Below are 24,534 nucleotides of genomic sequence, written 5' to 3'. Positions count from 1 at the left end.
ATTTCAGAAAATCACATAAAGATGGTACAAAATTTCAGCTACAGAATATAAAAATCATCATATAAAAATTCATCAGAATATGAGCCTCCAGAGATGTAGTCGGCTAAATTTGAAGAGAAAAACCCCACAAATGTACTATTTTTACATTACTGATGATCAAACAAAGCTATTTATCAGAATTGGCTATATATTTAGATAATGAGTTGTATCTGTTTTTCATCTATAGGATTCAGCCCGGAGGTAGTTTGACTGGGACGTACATGGATGACTCAGTTATTGAGTCAGTGTTCAGGCTGTGGGCTATTGTACCAACAATAAACATTGCTCTCCCACCACCATGCCTGAAGGTCAGACCAACAAAACAAATCCATTGGAGAAAATTAGCAACTATTTCAGTTTTAATATTTTGCTGTACATTGCTGTGTTGTTTCTGCACTCCAGAGGTGACTTGTCAAAAGTTAATTTTCTGTTGAAATTTGAGTTTCTGTCACTGATATCTGGTTAGCAATGGTGGCCATCACTGCAAAGATCATCCATTTACTCTAAGTGAGTACTGAAAGTATAAAACTGATCATATTCTACTGTATGTACAAGACCAGACACTGTGAGTACGAAGCATGAATTGCCTGTATTTATATAATGCAGTTGCATAATTTTGAGAACACAGTTGACAGCTACATTAAAGCCACTTTGTGTAGAATTAGAACATCTCTGGCTTTGGCACTCCTGAGTAGTAGTTTTAAAAAAAGGTACCGTGGGAGATACAAATCTATTCAGGGACACCAAGGTCAATGTGGTGAAAGACATAGAGAGCATCAATTTTAGCTTTTCTTCAAACAAAAATGTTTGCCCTCATAGGAATTTGGCAGATGCTATAATTACAACAAACTGTCCTCAAAGTGGCTTTAAGGACAACTCATGAATTTATATTGTTGTGTTGATGGTTATTTGTGGTTGCTTTAAAACGGGTGTTAAAAACTGGGGAATGCTGCACCCATTAACTTTGTGTATGATGATTACATGTAAATACAGCTTCTGTTGTCATGAGAGACTACAGCCTTAAAAAAGGCATTATATCCACTACAGGACAGGCTGGTGTCATTTCTCAAAACCTACCTGGATCTTCGATGGACAGGTTCTTCATCAGCCACTGCACAATATCTGCACCTGAATCAGATCAGACAAAGAAAGACACATGACTGCTTAAACGGTGTATGGTCACAAAGAAACACTGCAATCTGAAAAAAAGGAGGAGCACAGGAATAAATTAAGAAAGGCATCAGAAAAGAATAAGGAGGAACACAAGAGTGAAAGTGAATGTTTTCATCATTACTCTTTGGAGTCGTACTTTGTGGCTAAATGTAAATATAAGTAGATGATAAACTTAAAAGCTGCACTCAAAATTAGGTGTAATTAAAAGGCTTTAAGCCATTTTCTAGAAACATTTTCAAGAAATAATTTAAAAACAAGAAAAAATATACACTTTTTGACTATTTAATCTCAAGCAACTTGTCTTAAAAAAGAAACAAAGCTGAAAGTGAGAAAAATCGAAGAAACGCTGCTGTCTTTCAAGGAGACTTGACATTATTTTATGTAATAAGCACAAGTTCTTTTTTTTGCAGCTGAGACAGAGTATTATCTCATCTGAGCTTCCCTTCTGCTTTCTCTGAGTCCTGAGGGAGGTGGTGTTTAATTCTCCATCATTCATTAGTTTCCTGGCCCTCGGCACTCAGCTGCAAACATTTGAGCTGCTGTTCTGCACATCCATCTGCTGCTGTAGTAATTGTGTTTATTGACATGCTCTGCTTATGGCATATTGAAGTGATGCATTTTCCATAAGTGCGAGGAGTGAGAAAAAAAAAAGAGGAATGTTAATAGCCTTTCTTTGTTTCCGTCATTTGTTTGGGGTGTGTCATAGCCTCCCTCTGTGGCTCCACTGTTAAAGTGATTTAGGTTATCACTCGAAGCAGCTACAGCCAACAGGCAGGGTGGCTGATATTAATCCCCACCTGTCAGATTCCACTTGCCGATTATGTTTTTAATGTTTATTTATTCAGGATTTTTGACTTAGTGTGCTCTCCCTGTGATTCACATTAATACAGTTCCACAGTCATGGCTCTACTGAAGCAGTCAGGGGTTGATTGCCTGACTTAAGGGCACCTTGACAGTAGGAGGACAGCATTACTCATTATGTTTCCACGCTCACATTTTCTTTTCCAAACATTTAATCATATGTTGTCCTCCCACTTTCCCTCCAGCTATTCAGCCAGTCTCCAGTGATCCGCTGCAGAAGAAACAGAGCAGCTGCCTCGACGCAGCCAGAATGAAATGCAGCCACAACACATATTGTGTTTTGGGTATAAGGGTAAGACTCATCAGGAGTTCAAGCTTGTACTGTCGCTTCTCCGACACTAATGCAAAACACAGTCGTGATCACTAATCAGTGGCTTAACCACAAGATGCAGTGACATGACACCAAGTATCTGCTGGTTCATGAACTCTCTTTTGATTAAGTTTGAAATGTCCGAGCTAAAGTGGACAAATAAAGATGATAAATGAAGGAGTACCTCACACAATACCTTTTTCGATGTTTTCATCCACCTCATTTGAAAAAGATGTCATCAAAGCAAAAGTTCCACAATTTGGGGAGTATACTTATCCACTCTCTTGCCAAGAATTAGATAAGACTGATACCACTCTCATATCTTATATTCAATATAAGGCTATAGCCAGCAGCATTTTATCTTAGCTTAGCATAAAGGCTGGAATCAATGGGAATCAGCTAACCTGGCTTCTTCCAAAGGTAACAAAATCCACCTAAAAACATCTCCAAAGCTCACAATTGAACACTTTATGGATCGTTTATTTAATTATTACAAAAACTGGGTGTTTTGTGTCATGAGGTTACCAAACAACTAGTGGAGGCTTCAGTATCAATCCTCTCATCTTACTCTTTGCAAGAAGGTGAAAAGCCACATTTACCAAAATTTTTAAACTGTTGTTTTGAGGCAAACAAATGAGAGCACTTTCCCTGAACAAAATACCCCTGGAAACAATTGACAGAAGTGACATCTTTCTTTTCGCACAGCTTTCCCAAAACAGGATCTAGGTGTGGATCATCTCAGCACTTTCCATAGTCTCCTTTTATCTTTCCCTCATATCTGACATGCTGTATGTATGTTTACAGCATACACTGCTGGGTTTATCACTCTGTGGCATTTGTTGACTTCTCTACTGTATATATTTCTTACCTGTGACAACACTGGGGATTTTAGTCATGAAACTTTTGACAGTTCTGATGGGCACACCCTCTGTTTCATGCTGGATGCAAGTGACAATGTCTTCAATCTGCAGAGGACGACAGAAAGAGGGAGAAAACAGACAAGGAGGAAGGAGAGAGTTTGATTAAATTGAAATTTGAATATTATCCGTTTGAGGCAAGTCATACTTGAAGGACTGATTAAGTGTGCTGTATTTAGCATTTTAATATCAATAAACTATTACCACACTAGTTTGATCATTGCCATGTGTCTCATTTCATGGTTTCTCTCACTCAGTAAGTCTGCAGTTGAAGATCAAATATTTTTAACTGGTGTATCTTCCCCTAAACCCCTAAAAATTGTGATGATACAGCAGTCCATCTAATTTAGAGAAGACACAGGTTCAGCTCACTACTAGTGCACAAAACCTGCTGCTTGGTTTACAAAAGAGGAATACACTACTGTATCCTTCCAGCACAACCAGACATGGATTTCAGAGTTTCTGATGTACAAAGGCATTCAATTAATTTGACCATGACATGCTGATGTTTTCATCATCCCATGAAATGTACCTTGAACTGCCCAGAAAACATCTAGTGGAGAAACGTGCATTTCCAGTGTTGACCCCATGCTGCACTGGTTGATGTAACTAATAAATACAACCAGTAAAGTCCAGTTTAAATCAATCAATAAATCAAACTTCCTTTCTTGCTTCCATAACTAATTGTCCATTGGTTTATCATTTAGATTGATCCTTCACTCTAATGAGGAAAATCTCAATATTGAGTCACATAAAATCCTTGAAGAGGTTCAACAAGACAACACGTGGCTTTGGCTTATTATCATAACTGTACAGATGTTAAATGAAACACATTGTCCACTTTTCACTGAAGTAATAAAATTAGAGTATGATTTACTGTTGTTTTGATTGCATGTTGACACCCCCTCTCTGCACAGATGCTTTTTTGTTTGCGTCAGAGAGTGGGATGTGAGAAGTTGGTCGCTTTGGAGACAGCTATCGCAAAACTACCACACAACTCAGCAGCTATATATAAACCCTGAATCAAATCCTAAACTGAGAGAGAGAGAGTGAGGTGCTCACATAGTTTTTTTTTTGTTTGTTTTTTCTTTTACACCCGGACCATTAAAGTAATCACATCGAAGAAAAAACAACAGCACAAAAAATATTATGAACAATTTCACAGCCATACATGTACAGACCTCTAGTTCTGAGAAAAACACTTTCAATCTTCTGCGTTTCTAGTACCTACAGCGTAGTGTACTGCACGTGCAGGATGTCCTCATGCAGCATACATTTTTCAGACCCTTTTAGCTTTATGAGTATATTTATAATCTGTGAGCCAGATGTCAGTGGAGTACAATTCAAGCAGGCACCCACGCCATGCAGGGTCAAAGCTTACATGACTACTTCCACAACAAACTCATACGGACCTCACTTAATGTACAATGCTTTAAACAGACAGAACATGCTACAGTATAAATCCTGTATAAGATTTGTATAGGAGTTCAAAAGTCACACTCAACCGAAGCATAGACGATCTTTTTTTTTTTCCAAGGAGCAAACAAGCTACAAGGTTGTGCCGTGTCTTCATCACCTTCTCCACACATCTTGTGGTCATAGCTGTCAATATATCAATCTACCTAGCAAGGTTTGGCTACTTAAAGGATGCCACTCTCATATCTGTTAAGTATGAGGCTGTAGCCAGGAGGTAATTAGCTTAGCTTAGTATAAAGGAGGGTGAAACAGCTAGCCTGGACTAAAAAAGTCCACTTTCCAGCACCTCTAAAGCCCACTGATTAACATATTATACCTTGATGGTTTAATCTGTCCAAAAACTGAAATGTAAAAACAACAAGTTATAGTTTCACAGGGTTACAGGCTGTAACTATTTCCTAGCCATGCTTGTGACCTCCTAGAGTCTCTGCACTGATGTCAGGGCTCCACATTCTTACCAAGTCTCCATGGTAAATGGAGGTCATATGGCTCAACCTGCTGAACCTCCTCCCGATCATATTCTTCATACATATTATCATTTATTTATAATTTTGTCATCCTGTTTTTCCTATCTTGCTCTCTTGGTCTATTCTGTACACACATTTATTGCATGTCAGTCCTGAAAGAGCGTTCCCTCCTCTGTTGCTCTTTCTGAGGTTTCTTTCATTCCCCCCATGAAGTGTTGTGTTTTGTTTTTTGCAGAGTTTTTCCTTTTCTGAATAGAATAGAGGATGTTGTTTACTGTACATACTGTACAGCCCCCTGAGGCAAATTTGTGATTTATATATTGGGCTATATACATTTGACTATATGCTATGTTAAGCTACTGGTCTCCTGGCTATATCTCCATACTGAATGGACAAAGTAAGAAAAAAAAAATATTTTCTTTTTCTGTTCTTTGTTTTTTCTATTTGCTTTACTTTTAATGTCTTTATTTTATCTGTAAAAGAAATTGAAAACCATTAAATATATTCAGCCAAGAAAAAAAAGCAAATAAGCATAATTTCCCAAAATGTAAAACTGTAAAAGAATTTCTTTAACTGAGCCTAGAGTCATAGTGGTTGCAAGCTGCACAGGCCTTCTTTTTACCAGCCAAATACATTGCTCAGGGATATATCTGCAAATACTAACGAAAAGAAAAAGCACAGATGTTCCCAACCAGTCTGGAGATTGAAATTGACAAGCCTTCTGCTTTTACCTCTCTGGCCATCAGACTGCTGTCACCCTTCTCTCCTCTCTTGTAAAAAGGAACAGATCCTGGCTGTCTGCCATAAGCAAGGGCACAGGCAGCTTTGGGCTACACATCAGAATCAATATAATAATACGATTCTAACAAGACCTCGATGGTGTGTGTGGAGACAGCTACTCGCATGACTTTAATGGCTGCCGCTGTCATGAACAATCCACTCTTTCCCCATTAATCAAAACAGAAATTCATTACAAATTTATTTTAGGTTACAACAGAAGCGGACTCCAGACTTTTAGGGGGGGAAATACACCATAATTACTTCCTGTATGCCTGATTATAAGAGACACAAAATACTGCTGTTGTTTATTCCAGAAAAAAAAACTAGTAAAAATGAAAAAAATAAAAATAAAAATTACTTCTGTGCATCATTATGTGTTTACAACAAGTAGACTCATTTTTGCATTAAATATGTCACAGTAGTAAGTGCAAAACACTTTATGCAAGCATGTGTTGGATTACTAATTAAACTAATATTACTCGATGAGGAAATGATGACTGTATTTTGTGTCATCAGTGATAGCCACTGTTGTTAAATAATCTCCAAATTGAAAATATTCCAAGAAGAAAATACTGGTTACATCCCTGAGAGGTGGAGTACAACATCAGCACATTACAGGGATTGTTGCCTCTTTAAAAATATGCAGATATTACACGTTTGCAGTGTGTACATAGTTGCCTGCAGCAACTATGTACACACTAAAGTATTCTAATTGATATTACTCTCCCCAAATTACTACTGAAAGACACACACCTCTATAACTGACCAGATCAAACTAATCTAGTTGTGAAGTTAATGCTTTTTCTTGGTTGAAAATGCCTTTTAACATCATATTTACACATATTTCATTATAATCTGTCAGGAAAGAAGGTAAAGGCAAAAAGATAAGAATTGTAAGTTCTCTGTTCATTCGTACATATTGAGTATATCATTATTATTACAAGAAGTAGGTGCAATACAAAAATATATAGACCCAGTGGCTTAAATACTTATAACATATATGCTTACTTTGATTGTAATAATCACAATGCACTTCTGAGATGTTTCAATAGTATTTGTGTATTAGTGTCTGGTTCTTCTATCGTCACTTCTTCAAAATGGGTTAAAGCTAGAATTAGGTTTGTGTTAATATTAGGATATGGGTAAGCTTTAAGCATAAAGCCGATGATTAAGGTTAGGGTTAAAGGATAGCGAATGTACTGCATCAGTCCTCACAAGCACTTACAAACTTGTGTGTCTGGTGTGATTTTGGGTTGTGCGAGTGTGCCTGTGCTGTATTCACATGAGTGTCTGTGTGTTCGTGTTTCTGTCTTGAGTGCAGCTCAGTGGGAGCAGATTTCATCAGATTTATTGCGAGCCGCTCTATTTAACACCCCGTGGGGCAGTGAGCTGCCTGATTACAGTGTTATCATAACGTTCTTAGCATGGGCCAGCTAGTGGGCTAGCAGGCAGCTTGGCAGACATGTGGGTTATGGGGAGACATGAACTATGCTGTTGATTGTGGTTTAATGATCCCCTTGGGCAAGCAGGACGGCCGTCCATTTGTATTCACCAGAGATGCAGATGCCATCGCCTCCCTCCATCAGTGATCTGTTTAGTGTTGGACTGAGTGTCATACTTAAGAAAGTCTAATGAGTCATCTGAGTACAATATGTTTTCAACTCAGCAGACAAAAATGTTGACAATGAACAAATATTGCAAAAGTCCAAATTACATTCAATTGTGACACTTTTTAAGTCCAATGCCAACACTTTAATATGGTTAAGGTTACAGAAAGATTGTAGTTGTGGCAATTTGCTGATTTAGCTCCTTCCGGAGCAGCTTCGATACATCTACATATTACCTTCACCAGATCCTTCACAGTCAAGTGCAGAGACACGGCACTGATTGCAACATGTTCCTCTATGCTTTAAGTGGCACTTGCACACTGACAAGTGACACTTGGACGGAAAGTCAAGTGACAACAAAAAGAAAAGGACATGGGAGATTGTGTCAAAGCCCTTGCTGATAGCCATCTAAACAGAAAGAGGCGACTTGTCTAAAATTTCATGCACATATTAAATAGTATGAGCTTAAAATATATAGTCTAATGCTGTATATCTTAGTTTCCTGAGACCAAAGATAAAATTGGAAAAAGAGTATTTAATGCTTTAGTGGTGCAAATCAAAGGGGAATTACCATGGCTTGAGGCTCAAGCCAATGCGGAAGTATTTTAAAGTGCAATGCTATTGACCTCCACTGGATGCTGGCTCCAAAAAAATCCCTGGCTCAATTGATTCCCATTCAAAAAGCATCAACTTCTCTCAATTCAGGCCCTCTAATAAGTGTGTTGGTGGTCATTGTGGAAATTATTGCTCAATCAATAAGATTTGAAGACCTATAGTAGCTTTGCGGTCTGCTGTCTGAGCATTGATTAACAGCTGTGATTGACAGTTTGCTTGCCTGCTGCTCTCTACGGCTCCAGAACTCACTGGAGCACTAAGTCGCACTATATTCTCAATATTTTGATAAGTTATGATACCTGCCCTGTTTAGCTAAAGTAGCTAACGTTAGCGAATATGTGCAAAAGCGTGTTCCCAGTAAGCAAGCATTCATTTTGGTTCGACATAACAGGGCGGTGTTTCCAGAGTATGAAAGTCAACATGCCTCACTCTGTATCTTGTACGTCCTGGATCCATACGGAAAAGATGCTGCCAACAATAAGCAGTAACTATGGGTGACATCACACCCCACTACATCCATCTTTATATGCAGTATTGTGCAAATTAGAAACATATAGTAATGTGATAACCACCTACATGGAAGTAAGGCAGGATCTCCCATCAACTGATGAAGCACTGGCCTCCACACCATGCACTTAATACCTAGAAACTCTATGGGTGCGTTAACTCAAGCTAACCTCAAACAAAAAGAAAAATATTTATAGGGAGTCAATGAGTGTATCAAATTATCAAAAGTAATACATCTACCACAACAAGTGTGCCTGATGTTAATGGATGAATCAGATTCCATCACAAAATTGTAAATAGTCAAAAGAAGCCAAAAGATTTACAGATCCATTGTCAAGAAGCCAAACTCTGGCTTATGTTATGTGCTTAAATAGATTTTCTTTAAAAACAAAACTTAATCTGCATTTTAGGTCAATGTCATGCATATATTCTTATAGCATGTTTACTTCAGAGTTGTTTTCCAATCTGACACATTATATCTGAGGAGACTCATTATCTACATGTCCCAGTTGGCCAGTGAACTTTATTCTATATCACCACAAACTTCAGAATCTCACCCTATCTCCCTAAAAATAACTTCATTATGACCCCTTGAAATGGAAATCAGCTCATTTCATAACTAATAGCTCCAGTAAGATGGTGATTTAGGCAGAAATTGTACAAGTTTTCACACGGTGAAGCATTATGTTGCTGTCAGAGCTATCCAAATACACAAAAACATCAAGTCATTATAAGGTTTGTCCAGAGGGTGACATTTAATGGGTAAATTGTACTAGTATAAGCTGTGTGTTACAACATTTCCTTGTTAGAACAGTGAAAACAGTGTGGAGTGCTCTGGCAAGGTAAGCCTACATTGGAAACAACCTCAGCAACTGATATGTCACAACCTTCAAATATAATGAGCTACATAATTTCTCACACAGAGAATAATTACACATGAAGTTACACACAGAGTTCAGACAGGTCAAGCAGCTGGACTATGTTCAGAATAATAATCATAAATATAATTTCTCACTCTCTCACTCTATATTATTCACACCATTATGAAACATTTTTTAAAAGTAGCTCAAAACCGTTCAGCCAATAACAGAACTCACAAAACCCATCGATAAATACGCACCAAATCTTGAAATTGTCTTGAACTAAAGCTAAACTACTGCATGAAACCAGCAAAATACCTCATAAAAGTTTGTTCAGATGAAAGCAGATGTTGAAAATCTAGCAAGCATAAAACACTCATCACAATTTGTCTTGTAACACAACTCAGTAACACATTCATTGGCTCTAGACAGTCATTTGAACAATATTGCAGCATCGGGTAGCGAATGTGTTGAAGCAATATGTCTATGTAGTCGCACGTCTAGGATCCGCAGGATTTTGAAAACAGCAGCAGTGTGGGTAATGTGCACATGTGATCACACATAGAAGCTTTGGTGTGTGTGTTTGAGTGTGTGTGTGTGTGTGTGTGTACGTGTGTAGGTGTATGTGTGCAAGTGTCATCTGAGGTAGCCATCCTTTCATCAGAGCACCTTTCCTCCCCTGCAGTGCCTGAATCCCACAGCTGCTGCTGCTCAGAGACCTCTGCACCGCTGCAGATATCACATGGCTGTCTGTAGAGCAGATCACAATCAGACGGCGTTTTAAGATTAGACTGTCAGGGGGTCATTCCAGGGATAACTCCGTTTTTGCATTTTATTGTATCCTTCTCTACTGTGTTCTGATATATTCTGCTGTATACTGTGAATACTGTGAATCCTCTGAGAATAGAGGCTTGTCTTGGTTTCTCTCAGAATTACGTTTTCAGAAACAGGGTGATTAACACTTCAAGCAATCAAAAGGAATCATGAATGGATATTTAAAGAATATTATGAACCCACTATTAATTATTATTATTATTATTATTATTATTATCATAGCCCCAGTGTGATATATAATCTTGTAATATGCTGCTGTACTGACATGTGCAACCATCTTACTGTAACAATCCAGTTCATTTTTCGTAGATTTATATTACTTTGCACAGGATAAAACAAGCATTTTAATATGTATAATTTATATCTACCATTAATCTTACCCAAAAGCCTCTTAGTGTTATATAAGCTCACACTTTCTCTGTTGTAAATCAGTGGATGATTTTGGTGGAACTAAAGAACATTTTGGTCCCTGAAGCTCTGGACTAAATTTGGAGAGAATAATGAGCATAAATATTTATTAAGAAATTATCTTTTGTGAAAGACTCAACATTTCTCGACTTGCTGTGGGGCACTGAAATATAAAATATAAAACAGGCAAAGAGATAAACATATTATTGTGTTGTGTTATCATAATGAAAAGTAGATGGAAAACCAAACAACCAATGCTGCACTCAACTGAAGATATCCATGGACTTCAACCCCTTTAGCGGTCTATTTTTCTTTTGAGGCTTTCATAAGAGTTTATTGTATGTTCTCAGTACAAACAAATTACACACGATTAATATCTTTCCCACCAACAACTTATAAAGAGCTAATAAAGACACAAAGAAGTTAGAAGTGGAGTATTTCTTGGCCAAACACTAGAGAGTGAGAGTCTGTCAATGTATTTCAGCAGTCATTCTGGGAAATCATGTTGAAAGTCTTTCCATTAATGGTGGTTGCACTGAGATGTACTACAGGGAACAACACAATAATTTGAAGACTAGACCAAGACTAGGCTTTAATTTAAAAAAAGGTGATATTTCTGTTCCTAACACTTCATTTCACATCATTTTTATTACCAACTGTATGTCATGCCCCCACAGATGACACTCTACATAATAGCCTTTTAATAACTTCATAATGTTCCCGTAACGTGGAAAGGAGTTCATTTAATAACTAGTGGCTTTGTGGTAGGGAGTTGCAAGACATTGCACAGAAAATACTGTGCAAACATAATGATAGAATAGAGGTTAAAGTAAGATTGCCCTGAAACAACCTCAGAAACTCAGATGATATTACAACTTGCTTAAGAGTTGCATCAGCTCTCACACAGAGAAGAATTAGATTTGTAATTCAGATGAAACCATTAGCTGTGATTTGTTTTGGTCCAAAACTCTCTCGTGTAGTTGTAGTTAAGTCCAACATTCACTGGTGCTACACAGTTGCAACAATGATGATGCATCAAATTGTGATTTAATTTTTCCATTATTCATATTTTGAGCCATTAAGCGTTATGTCCACTGGATATCGCTGCATCACATTCCGAATGTACAACGCTGTTCCAGTGTCTACTGGAAGCATTTGAGAGCATCTAAAGTAATGTTTTGCTGACAATTGAGTTTTATAAGCACATTAAATCTATGCTTGCAGCTCATTTTTGATCGATGTCGCAACAAATAATTGGTGGCTGTACTTTATTAATTAAATTACTGTACAACAGCACATCATCTTGTCTTTATTTAGTATCTTTATTTCTTGAATAGTGTATAATAGCCAAGGAAATGTTTCTCCTGTATCACATACTTTAGAGAAATTACATTAAAAAGTCAAAAAAGTTTTCTTAAATGTACAAAAAGATAAAGTCAGTCAAAATGCATCATTGAATATTACCTTTCAATATTTAATTCATGTCAACTGATAATGAATATAGTCATTTATATCCTTGTGAATCTGGTGAAAGTTAGAGGTTAACCTTTTAGATGACAACATGAATGATAACCTTGAATGCAAAATTGCCTGCAACTAAAATGGGCACATGAGCTGTTTGGTATCCTGCTGCAATCACTATGATTAATTAAACATAAATAGTTATACTAATTGGGGCATCAATTGAGGTAATTAAAGTCTCATTTTTTGTACGTATTCCACATAATGTTAGTTCAAGGTGCAATGTAATGTATACTTTGTAAATATTGTGTTTCTATCATGCATTTCTGTTGAGTTAAACATCTTGTATGAATCAACCCTACAAGCAATGCCTGCAGTGTTTGTCACGCAGTCTGTGCTGTTTCCCAGTCTACACATCCTTAATGAGCTCTTTGCTATAAAAGGAAATACATAATTTACGCAAGTTCTCAGAAGCATGAAGAGGCTAACTACAATATGTCGACCTTTTGTTGAAGAGAGTGATAAGACGGTTCTGATAATGAATCTTCCCTGTGATGGAAATTGTTTAATAAAGTCTGGGCACATACAGTTGATGGACATGCTCTTCCATAAGATTATTTCAATAAGGGGACTTGGGTAATCCCATATTCAATCTAACATCTCATGGAGGAAATTAGCATCTTTCTTGATTCGGGAAGAGGATTACCATGCCAACGTGGCAAAGGTCGAATTAGTTGCGTAGAAATGATTAAATATAGAGACTTTGATAAAAAATGTATGTGTGTGTGTAGGCATTAGTCATATATTAGCACACAGTGTCTCACACACAAGCACACACACCAAATGAATTGCCATTCACCCAGAGTGGGTGTAATGACTCATAGCGGAGATGGTGAAGCCGTCTGCCTGCAGAGTGTACGTGTTTGTCTGAAGGTCAGATACGATGGCTCTGTGACAGTGATGATGAGTCTTACTGGTTTCGGCCCAGTGCATCTGGCAGCAGGGCTTTTCCACAGTTGACTGCCAGTGCATCTCTGCCTGACAAGCGAGGTGATACCATCCCAGAGCAATTTATGAGGCCGGTCAGGATTATTGACCACAAAAAAAGTCTTCAAGTTTGTTTTTCCTATAACCAATGAAAAGAAAATCTAGACTCTTACCTCAATTGGGTTTGTGTATTTCAAAAGTACTAAACTATGGCTACTGATCATCATGTTCAATATGACAAGCTAGTTAAAGTTGTGTTGTTTAATTAATCAGCATTTCACTACAGCTTTTGAAGAAAGGTAAGTTTTTTGTTAATTATATGTATGTTTCTTAACGTGGTTAACATTTGCAGTGTCAAAATATGAATTATCAGATGTAGCATATCCTCCTTTTTCTTCTCTGCCATCCTTTCTCTCACTTTTTGACTTTGACAAAGAGCAAAAACCACAGTACAGTGACTGAAGGTGTCCTACAGACTAAGAAAGAGACACTGGGTAATGCAGTAATCCTTCATGGTGAATGCAAAAATCGATCCATCTCATTTGTTGCCTATGGTGAAAAAGATAAAAAAAATCATTATTTAAATCTGCTTAACAGTGGATGTGACCACAACAGCCTTGATGTAGGAGTACCCTCCACTCTGAATACAAATGCTGACAGCTCAGAGCTCCAGCAAAAATACATTTTACAAGTGTTAAAAGCATGTATATTCACAAATGTGCAACATGCTGATAATAGTACAGATATATGTGGTGGGAATCAATTAAAATAAAACTAACTGATAAAATAAACTGATCCTTTCACTGAAACATTGCATGTGAGAGTTATATCTCTAATCTCCGTGACTAACAAACAAATTTAATTTTGCTGAGGGATAAGCAGTGCAAATACTGTTAAAAACAAATGAGGGTTTTGGGCAGACTGCTACAGTATTACTCTGGCTGCAGGAGGAACAGGGGATTACAGCTTCAGCCTCCCTTGGTATGGTAAGACCTTTGGGACATGACAGCTGCTGCAGTGAGGACAATGTGCCCTGGGCGACATTGAAGCAACAGGCCGTCTATACCTGACCGCAGTAGGTCCCAAAAGATTACTTGAATTTAGGCCATTCTTTTTTCTCTGCCTGTTTTGGCTGCTTATTCAACTTCTATCTATGTGCCTCAGCAAAAATATGTGAGTAAAGAGGCTGGAATAAAGCAAGGAAGAGAGACAAGTAGTGTAACAAATTTCTCTACTATTCTAATAAAGGACTATAACTTTTTGTTGGCTGAGGTGGGTTAGGTCCCTGCTGACATATTGGGAAATAGAAGTACTTGATTTATTGTTGAGAATTCGATGAGAAGATCGATACCACTTATGTCTGTATGGTAAATATGTAGTTGTAACCAGTTAGTATAGCTTAGCATAAAGACTGGAAACAGGGGGACTTGTCATCACCATGAGGTTGTCAGACAGCCAGCAGATACTCTATGAAGTCCCTGCACCTGGAAAAGAAGTAGTCTGGCACATAACTCCCCTGTAAAACCTCATTTTTTTGTTTGACACTTTACAGATTAAGTAAATTAGATATAACATGCCGATTTGTGAATTTATACTTGTGTTGATAAGATATCTTATTATCTGTGGGCAGAGCCAGGCTAGCTGTTGCCTGTCTTTATGCTAAGCTTAGCTAACCGGCCTGTAGCCTTATATTTAGGTGAGAGTGGTACTACTTCAATACTGCTTTGGAGCTACAGGGAGGCACTATTGCAACATGGAAGTCATACATTTGACTTTGTTGTTTGGTAGTGCTTGGAGTATACTGAACACATGGATCAATGGATGAGAAGTGGTTAATGTAGGAGTAGTTTGAAAGTATCTATGGAAGTTTTGATACTTGTGGTTTGTTTGTTTGTTGCCATGATTGCATCCAGATTCATTATATCTGTTGTGAATTCATTCTCAATATGCCAACAGTACTGTCGGTCTCCGGTTGAACTACTATAAAACCATTGACAGTCACCCATTGTTCATCACTTTTTTTTTCTGTAGAAGGAGGTACCATCTTATAGTTTAAAGCCCCTGCACATCCAGACACAGGTACTCTCACTTATTTTGCCTGATTAGATCTCTTCACTGTTTTGATTTGTACATAGAGTTTAGCGACATCATGTAATTCCCTATTTAACTACTTGAATTTGCTGCAGCTTATTTTCTCACACTTGAATAATGTTGCAGTAATATTGCGCAGTAGAGTATATGCATACATGTAAGTGATAGTCTAGGGTCTTGGAAACAGGGGATTCTGGAGTTAAAGCAGAAAAGGGCACTCATTGCCACTGGAAACAAAGCTGGAAATGTATCCCTGTTGGAGTCCAAGAAGGACAAACAGCTACTTTCATTGCAAGTGTCAAGTATATTTTTAGCCACTCCTCAGGAGAGATTTAAAAGTTCTGCCTTGGTTGTTTCTTGTATGCTGAAAATAATTCTCATCTCTCTCTTGGGAGATGAGTGGTGGGGCAGAGGGCTTTTTCAAGACTGTGGCCTTAGCTAGTGTTCTGTTGATTGCTTGTGTCTCTTGAAGGACATTGCCAAATCACCAGCTAGTGTGTGTGTGAACAAAATAATTGATGCTTGATGTGATTATTTTATTCAACTATGTTTACAACAACTTGTTCCTCCTGCATGGAGAATTTCTCCAATATTGTACCTAGCTAAACCTCTTCATTTCTAAAACATACTAGATGCTTGTCAAATTCTTATTCATTGAAGTTTTATCCGCATGTTGTAATCTGCAACTTTAACTGCTTCAACACATGATTTCTCCTGTGAAGCCTCTGATTTTTCTGTCAACTGTGACAAATCAAACATCATTCAGCAGAGTGAACATTTGTGCTTAATGAAACTGCCCTGTGGCATGCTTACGGTATACATACAGGACTTGCTGTCACATTACATTAAAAGCTCAACTCTGCAGGTAAAGGGGCATGTTGCACCAACACAAGATTTGTTAGGATGGCAATGTTGAAAATTATTGTTTCACTGAGTGAGTTGACAATCCACTGCAGTTTGCAACCATTCAAGTGCAGATAAGGTGGGCACTAGAGCCTGCAAGTTGTATTTTGGGTAAACCTCATGAACTATTTTGAGGCCATATTGGTTAAAGCTAACACATAAACCTAACAAACCCAATATCCTCAGCATTTCTGACTCCACACTACTCAGTCAACCTAACAACTTTTTTTAGTTGTTAAGACAAAAGCAAGGGAAGCGATCAATTCCTAAGGTAAAAATGTTGAGAACTCAAAATTCTCATAAAAACTTGGCGATTGAGTTTCCTGTCTGGCAGAGAGCCAGCCGGCCACAGACAGCAGCATGTGAACTGAGGCCAAACACTCCCTGGGCAATAATCAATCCAGACAAGTTTTCATTGCTCCCAGCGAGGGACACCAACAGAGCTGACCTCGCATCTCAAACTCAGACACATCCATATCTGGCAGAAAGTGAGTAATCATCACAGAGGGAGGCTGATTATTTTCTTTTCTCTCTGTTCACTCATGGGAGTCCAGCCATCCACTCTGCCTAAAGCAAATTATGTCATTACTGTGATATCAAATAACACTATGCCATGTTTCCCCCATGAAACCAACACTGGAGATAAGAGCTGAATAACAATGAATCAACCCTACCATCATCAACCTTTATGATAATCATCACAGCTGCATATGACATCCAGATTTTCCAGATGGATTAAATATTATCTTAAAAGACATCTGTATCATTTTACCTCTGCAGATGCAAATTAAAATGATCCATAGAGCAAATTAACTTTTTTTCCTCAGCCTGTTGCACCATGCTGAACGCAAGTTTGACCTTAAGTTGGAGTGTAAAGTCAATTCTAATTGGCAATTTGTTTAGTTTCAACTACTCTTCTCTAGAACTAACAAAATTGGCTGTTATCAAGACATTGTCACAGAAAGTGATTAGTCTCAAAATCCGTGCACATGAAAACCAGGCACATGCACGTGATATGAGCGCACTCAACACTATTGGTGAGTGGGAAAGCATCCTCACGAGGGAGCATTTCTGCTCCGCATGCACAAATGAGGTCCCGGGAGCATGGGGCTGTGACAAGCATGAGCTTGACCCTCCCTACGCGCTCACAACTTCTTCAACACTCACTCACTTGCTCACCAAGTTGGCTTTTGAGGCTTTGGAGGCAGGGATGGAATAGATATTGGCTGATGTCTTTTGTTGTTTAATGGGGGTTGGCAAACAGCTTTTAGATGCATTACCGCCACCCTCTGGATTGGAGTGTAGATGAGAACAGTAACTATACAGTTACATTAAATTCTCCTATTATGTCCTGTGTTTCCTAAAAATCTGAAAATAGCCCTGTACCCCACATCACCTGAACTCCTCTGCAACATGTCTCTAATACCTAGTGTCATGTGATTACTTTGGAGTATAATTTTTGTGTCCGTCTCTCTTTCTTGATATCTAGGACTGTAAAAAAATACATGCTCCATCATTTCCTGTAGTTCACAATGTTCAAATCTACCTGTAGCAGGCTTATTCATGATGTTTGATGTACTGTTCAATATGACCAAACCTCATCCTTTTATATATATGTATATATGTATATATATAATGTCCTCCTTTCTATTTCTATTGCTTCCTCTCATGTCTCCTACTTTTCTTTGAATACTATATTAGTATTGGCTATGGCTATTCCTCTATGCCACTCTTCTTGCCATTTCTTTTTCATTTCTGATTTGATTATACTTTTAACCTCAGTCTTGCTATATTTTATGACAATACTTATTTCTCTTTTTTGTGTCGCTCATTTTGCATATTTATCTGCCAGCTCATTTCAATCCACACCAATTTGTGCAGGAATCCACGTGAATTAAGTTTGTAGTTATCTCTGCCCTCTTAATTCTGAATATTGTTTGAGCTATGTCAAGTATTCTGTCTTGCCTTGTGTCTTACTGCATGTATTTAATACTACTACTGGACTACTGGAATCAGAACCTATCAAAACTTTGATTGGTTTGACTTCCTCTATCTAGCTTAGAGCTAAAATGGTTGCTATCTCAGGCAACTGCCTGTCTTCGACTATGTCAGTGACCAAACCAAACAGCCAATCAAAGGTCATGGTCAGTATACACCAAGTGACCAATCAAAGGAGTGGAGACATCAGCCACTGTCTATTCCATCCCTGCCTCCAAAGTCTTAAAAGTCAACATGACAAGCCAGTGAGTGTTGAGCAGTTGTGAGCGCATAGGGAGGGTTGAGCTCATGCTCCTCACAGCCCTGTGCTCATTGGACCGCATTTGTGCATGAGGAGCAGAAATGTTTATGACTGACTATACTGAAGACTTTAGCCAGAATATCGAGATATTTGTGTCTTTTTATGTTTACATTTCCAAGCCAGAAGAAGTTGTGGATGAGTTCCACTCTTTTTGTACACTGTACTCTGATTCAGCCATGGAACTTAACACCGATGCAATCCTACCATTCCTCATTGCCAGCAAAATGGATCAAGCATACCCACATCTGACCATTCTCCATAGAATTTACAAAAACATTCCCATCAGCAGCGCCAGTGCCGAATGAAGTTTCAGCCATCTGAGGCTCATTAAGAGTTATTTGCATTTGTGCATGGATGAGGCCAGACTATCCGATCTCACTTTGCTGTGTGTTAAGCGGGACATAAACATTGACAAAGACAAATTGGTTGGCAGGTTTGCCACCATGAAGGAGAGGAGGATGAAGTTTTAACAAGGGACCGTGGTATGTACAAAGTTTGTTAAACTGTTCAGATTATTTTGTTCTATGGAGGATGGTGAATTACACAAATGGATTACTCTAAACTGCAGCGGGCTGAACAGGGACAACAACATGTGAATGAAACATCCATAATCAGTCTTTACTAACTTAAATTTTGGTTATGAAGAAATCAGTCAAAATGTTAGATTAATCTGTTGTTTAACTCCATGTTTGCTGCATCTTGGCACCTGTCTATGAAAACAATGAATAATTAATGCTGTGTGAACAGGCTCACATATGATACAACTTGTGTTTGTTTAACTGCTTCATTAATAATTCAACAATAATTTATTGATTGCTTCTGTTGTACGTGATGCGTTTTAATAAGGTGATGATGGCTATAAGATGCCAAACCTAAAATTTCCCAACCAAGTGACACCAGCAGTAATTCCCATTGTAAGTGAATGCAGCATAAAATCACAGTTCTAATTCACCAGTCTAATCCAAGTAATTGTAATTTACAGCACAATATTGAGCGTAAATGTCAGTCTCAGTATAAATGTAAAGGGATTTAGTCCATCACAGGCAAAGTAGAGTAAATATCAAAGAAACATTTTCTTTGTCTCTACTGTTTGTCTTTCTAACCTTTTCTGTCATGACAACAGTTAATAAGGAATGACTGGGTTAATCCACTGTCACGGCATAACTGCTCCACTACGTTAAAACAAATGCTACGTTTGAACTTCAATATAGCTGGTGCACTTGTGTGACCTTCATTATTTGTTCTTTTTTTCACACACAAAACGCTGCTTGTGTAACACAGCCAATATTTCTTAAACTGAGTTCTCGCTGTGTGCTAAATAGTCAAAGTGCACTCACAAAATGAAAGATCACTTTAAATCAGAAAAAAAGAAAATTTCAGATAAAGGCAGCAAGGGAAAAAGCACTTGGCATTTCCCTTCATAGATGAGACCGTGCCCATTTCAACATCATTCTTAGTTTGTAAGAGAAATCCATTAGCCTACAATTTACTGCTCTCCTGCTGCACTGTCAGAGTGAATAGGGATGGGTACGTGGGTGTCTTTGGAACGGCACTCATTAAAATCTTTTTATCTTACCTAACACTTCAAGGATTCAACATGAAATAGCGCTGACAGAAGAAAAAGATTGTTCAACTCTTGAGGGGAATGTCAGGACTCTTTCCAAAGCTTTCTGGGATCTCATTAGAGCTTTGAAGTCTGTCTGAACAACATTATCTGTTGGAAATGTATGCGTTTTGACAGAGGACTGTCCAATACTGCAGCGATCATTCTAACCACAGTCTACCCCAAGATGCAAGATTATGTTGTGAAAATGCATAAGAACCTTGTAGTAGCTCTGGAAAAACTGTATGTGGCTTTTTTCATTGAATCTCATCTACACAAGATTTATTCAGATTCAGCTGGCGTTGCCAGCATATTGACATTTGTAATTTTGAGTGAAATGTCTCAATTATGTGGATTACCATGAAATTTGGTACAAACATTCGTGTTGCCCTCAGAATAAATTGTAATAATTTTAGCGATCTTTTACCTTTCACCTGGCACCAACATCAGGTCCAAATTTCAATTTGTCCAATAATTTTATGACCAAATACCTGGAAAACGAATAACATTCCAATCAGATTCAGCTATACTTTGTGTTTAGTGCTAATCAGCAAATGTTAGTATGCTCATAGGATAAACAAAGATGGTGAACCTGGTAAACATTACCTGCTAAACAAACTCAAAGTACAGCTTCTCAGAGCACCCAGCATGGCTGTAGACTTTTAGTCTTGTTCAAACACTGATCAACTGCAGCTACATACTGTAATGTAGTGAGAATCTTCTGCCACGTAATATGAAATTGCTAAATATACTTTACATAAATCTTAGACCGCCTGTACCAAAGAAAGTTTGAGGTAGGAAGAGATGTGTGGGTGCTGGGACTGGGCCTTATTTCTACAGATACATTGGAATTCACAAGGAGCCCTTAAATTGGCAACTGAGACTAAAAAAGGGAGGAAGAAAGAGGCTTAATGCTAAAAGTTTGGTTGAGAAAGAAAAGAGGAAAGAGAAGACAATAAGTCATAATTACCTTACATACCCACACACATGTAAAAACCAGACACATGCACACATACAAACAAGGCTACAGCAAGGTTCTTGTCATTTAAATAAAACAGCCTTGCAGAATTATATAATACGATTACACATACACACAAACCCTCGTCTTTTCTTTTTTCTGTCTCTTGACAAACAATCTGTCAGGTCTGGACAACATAACACAAACTCATAGCTAAATCCCTCTGTTTAAACAAAACTGTCAGAATTAAATCACATACACACACCAAACTAAAACCCTGGCTGCAAGTGTTGTTGGGAATGTGCACAAACTAATAATTGCACATTCCCATTGATCAGCGGGTGGCAGTGCAATAAGAGACAGACGGCTGGGCTCTGTTCTGTCAGATGCCAAGCAGACTGGGCCTGATTAGAGCTCATTTGCAGGATTGAAGAGGGGGATATGCACGGTGTCGATGGCCATGACTCCAAGTCCCCTAAACCCCACCCCGGGGAGCAGTTCATAGGCTGCTTCTGAGAGCAATAGGGTGGACAGAGATCTGAGAAACAGGCCAGAGACCCAGCTCTGTGTGGGAATAAAGGCTGAGACATCAATAGCTCTGAAGAAACATCTCTCTGGCTTTTCTAGTCTTTTCTTTTCCCTCTGTTTATTTCTCTGCTTCACTCTCATGTTTTCTCTTTGCAGCATGCAGTATCTTGCTCAGAAAGTCAGTTAAAAAGTTAAAGATTTAAGTATTAATCAGCGACCTTTAATGGCTCTTTGGACATTTCTCACAGAAAGAAAATATTGAAGTCACAAGAGCAAAACAGCTGGTGTGAATCTGGTGTGAACAATCTGTCTTTACACCATCTGTCAGACATTCTCAGTGAACGCCGGAGTCAGTGCAGCATCACTGAGGATTTTCAGCCTTATCTTTTACATTATGTCTCCGGGAGCTTTAGAAACAAATAAGTCTATGCAAAAATATTCTGCATACCTTTGGTCTTCTGTGTACAGGCTTTGATTTCTCTGAGTGCCAATTTTCAGCTCTGCATATTGGAACTAGTGCTGACAATAGATTGGGGGGACTAAAGATGAAATCCTCTATCAAAGCTCAATTTTTTTAGTATACATAGCCTGAATGCCTTGGAGATGAGTCTGTAATTGATTTATAATTTTTCAATTTTATCTCATAGCCGAATCAGTCCAAACCTCTTGGTGTTCTTTTTCAGGATTTAAAATTTTTAATAGAAGAATTATCACATCTGAATTAATCTTTCTTATCTTACAATATACTGTATGTTACAATCAATAGAAATTTATGGAATTTTGATTTTTATAACCAGGAGCAATTCAGTTTTGTGTGACCTCATACAGGAGACTGGGTGTCTGAGTAAGTGATAGTGTGGGTTCCCCAAAAGATTCAACAACAAAGCATGCTGTCTACATTACATCCTCAGAGGTCCAATTAGAGTGGAGCTCTCTTTCAAACTCTTCCTGCCCCACTGAAATACAGCTTCAACACCTTCCACAGAGGATTTACAGTAAGTCCATTAAATCCTAAGTACCTTCAAAAGGAATCATGCTGTGACAAAAGTCCTTCTCAACACGTTATATTATCTCATGTTTGGTCTTAAAATCTTAGAACTGGAGGATTACAACTATTTGTTGACACTCATCAAGCTAATTGATTGGATGATTAGTCTCAATCTGTTTAACAACCTTCTCTTAATGAAACATTCTGACAATACATATTACATAGTTCTTATTTAAAATACAGTTTTACCTTCAGGAATTTTTCTGAAAGCAAGTTTCACTGACTTAAACAAGGCCAGTCCATTTAAGAAAATAGCACTGCAAATGAAATTATCATTATCAATTTACAGATGTGTTTCACGTTCTTTATCAAAATTCTTTTCTAAATATTAATATTAAGAAATTCTTGATGACTCATCTTGATTTTGGGTGAGTAGCATAAAGTAGTAGTATAAAACAACACTTGACTGTTAGCTTATGGGTCATAATAGTTTAAGTAGGCTAGTATTATTGATCAATTTGAATGTTTGAATGCAGTTGGCAAGAACCTTGTTTACATTTTCAAAAGAGTGTGGTTGAGATGTAATTTTTTCATTTCTCCCTCCACCTGGACCTGTACCAATTCCTGATTAAACAACAGCTCTGCAGCTCTGTATCGTGCTGCAGCATGACACAGCCTTTTGAGCTATTTCAATCAAATCTGAAGGACCCATGTATACCATCTGGAAATATCACTTTATGGAGGATAAAGGCGCTCTAACTGCAGTTTTACTTGACTTACCATGCTGATGTTTAGAAGTTAAGCATGTAAGCATGAGCTAATTGGCACTTAACACAAAGTCCAGCTGAGGCTTATGGAAGTTTTGCAGGTATTTGGTCATAAAACAAACCAAGTTCTTGGAAAATTGAAATTCTGACTTGATAATTATAGTATCACCAAAGACAGTAGGCTTCATCTTCTGGGGACCATGAATGTCTGTACAAAATGTCATGGCAATCCATCCAGTAGCTGTTGAGTCTGCACCAAAGTGGTGGATCGTCTGAATAAACCAACCATCCCTGGAGCCACACTGCTAGCATGGCAAAATTGCCTTAAATTAGAGTATGTAGAGTGCTTCTCTATGAGAATTAGACCATTACCAATACATTTAAATCAATGCAGACAGAGAAAATTCCCAAATTGTAGATCAATAATTCTTTAAGGACCATATGTTATCCCTGAGGCAGATCCCATCAATATTTCCTACCTACATTACCTAAACATTGCACTCATGCCTCTAACCCTGCAGGGCGTGTGTCTCTGGAAGTTTCAGTCTGTTCTCTGCTAGTCAGACTGAAACTCCATAGCAAAAACAGGGATGCCTCAGGGCCAAGTAGGATGAGCAATTTATTTTAAAAAAGAAGCATGTCATCATTGTTGATGTCTGCTCAGGATCTACTGGCTCAGCACTTTAGCAGCTCCATTCATTTGAGTCAAAAAGGTGAACCACACTCGAACCACAGCCATTAAACTCTCATCTGGCATAAAATACTGAACAGCCTCGAAAAAGTTCTGGGAAATAATACCTAAACTGAATCTCAGTTCAATTTTGCATTAATTTACAACCTTTCATTTCAAGGCGGGAAGCTGAAACAATGAGATGCCTCTGTGATTTTCTTGCAAAGTGACAAAAGGTACCAAAGCCTTTTAACTAAAACAGAGTAGACAACTTTATCTGCCAGGGATGAGAGAAAGCAGGGAACAAATGAACCAAAAGACAATCCATTTATTGGTGTTAGTATTCAAGGTGCAACAACAACAACAGCATTACAGGTTTCTTCCAACCCTGTGGAGAGACCCCCATATTTCAGCCTTGCACCGAG

At 38.1% G+C, this 24,534-nt stretch overlaps 1 protein-coding gene across 3 annotated transcripts in view; it reads right to left on the bottom strand.

Moving 5' to 3' along the window:
- The window catches only part of rgs6 (regulator of G protein signaling 6), an 89,363-nt gene that overhangs the window by 19,632 nt on the left and 45,197 nt on the right, over positions 1-24,534 (bottom strand). For all 3 annotated transcript variants that reach the window (XM_044376467.1, XM_044376466.1, XM_044376468.1), the window contains 2 exons: positions 3,252-3,348; positions 1,117-1,167 (listed from right to left, as the gene is read on the bottom strand). In XM_044376467.1, the coding sequence (XP_044232402.1) occupies positions 1,117-1,167; positions 3,252-3,348 (148 nt within the window). The remainder of the gene's footprint in view (positions 1-1,116; positions 1,168-3,251; positions 3,349-24,534) is intronic.

The sequence above is a fragment of the Thunnus albacares genome, chromosome 16 (genome assembly GCF_914725855.1).
Source record: "Thunnus albacares chromosome 16, fThuAlb1.1, whole genome shotgun sequence".
NCBI classification, from domain to species: Eukaryota; Metazoa; Chordata; class Actinopteri; order Scombriformes; family Scombridae; genus Thunnus; species Thunnus albacares.
The sequence above is the reverse complement of the archived record's forward strand: the minus strand, read 5'-3'. Positions and strand labels throughout refer to the sequence as shown.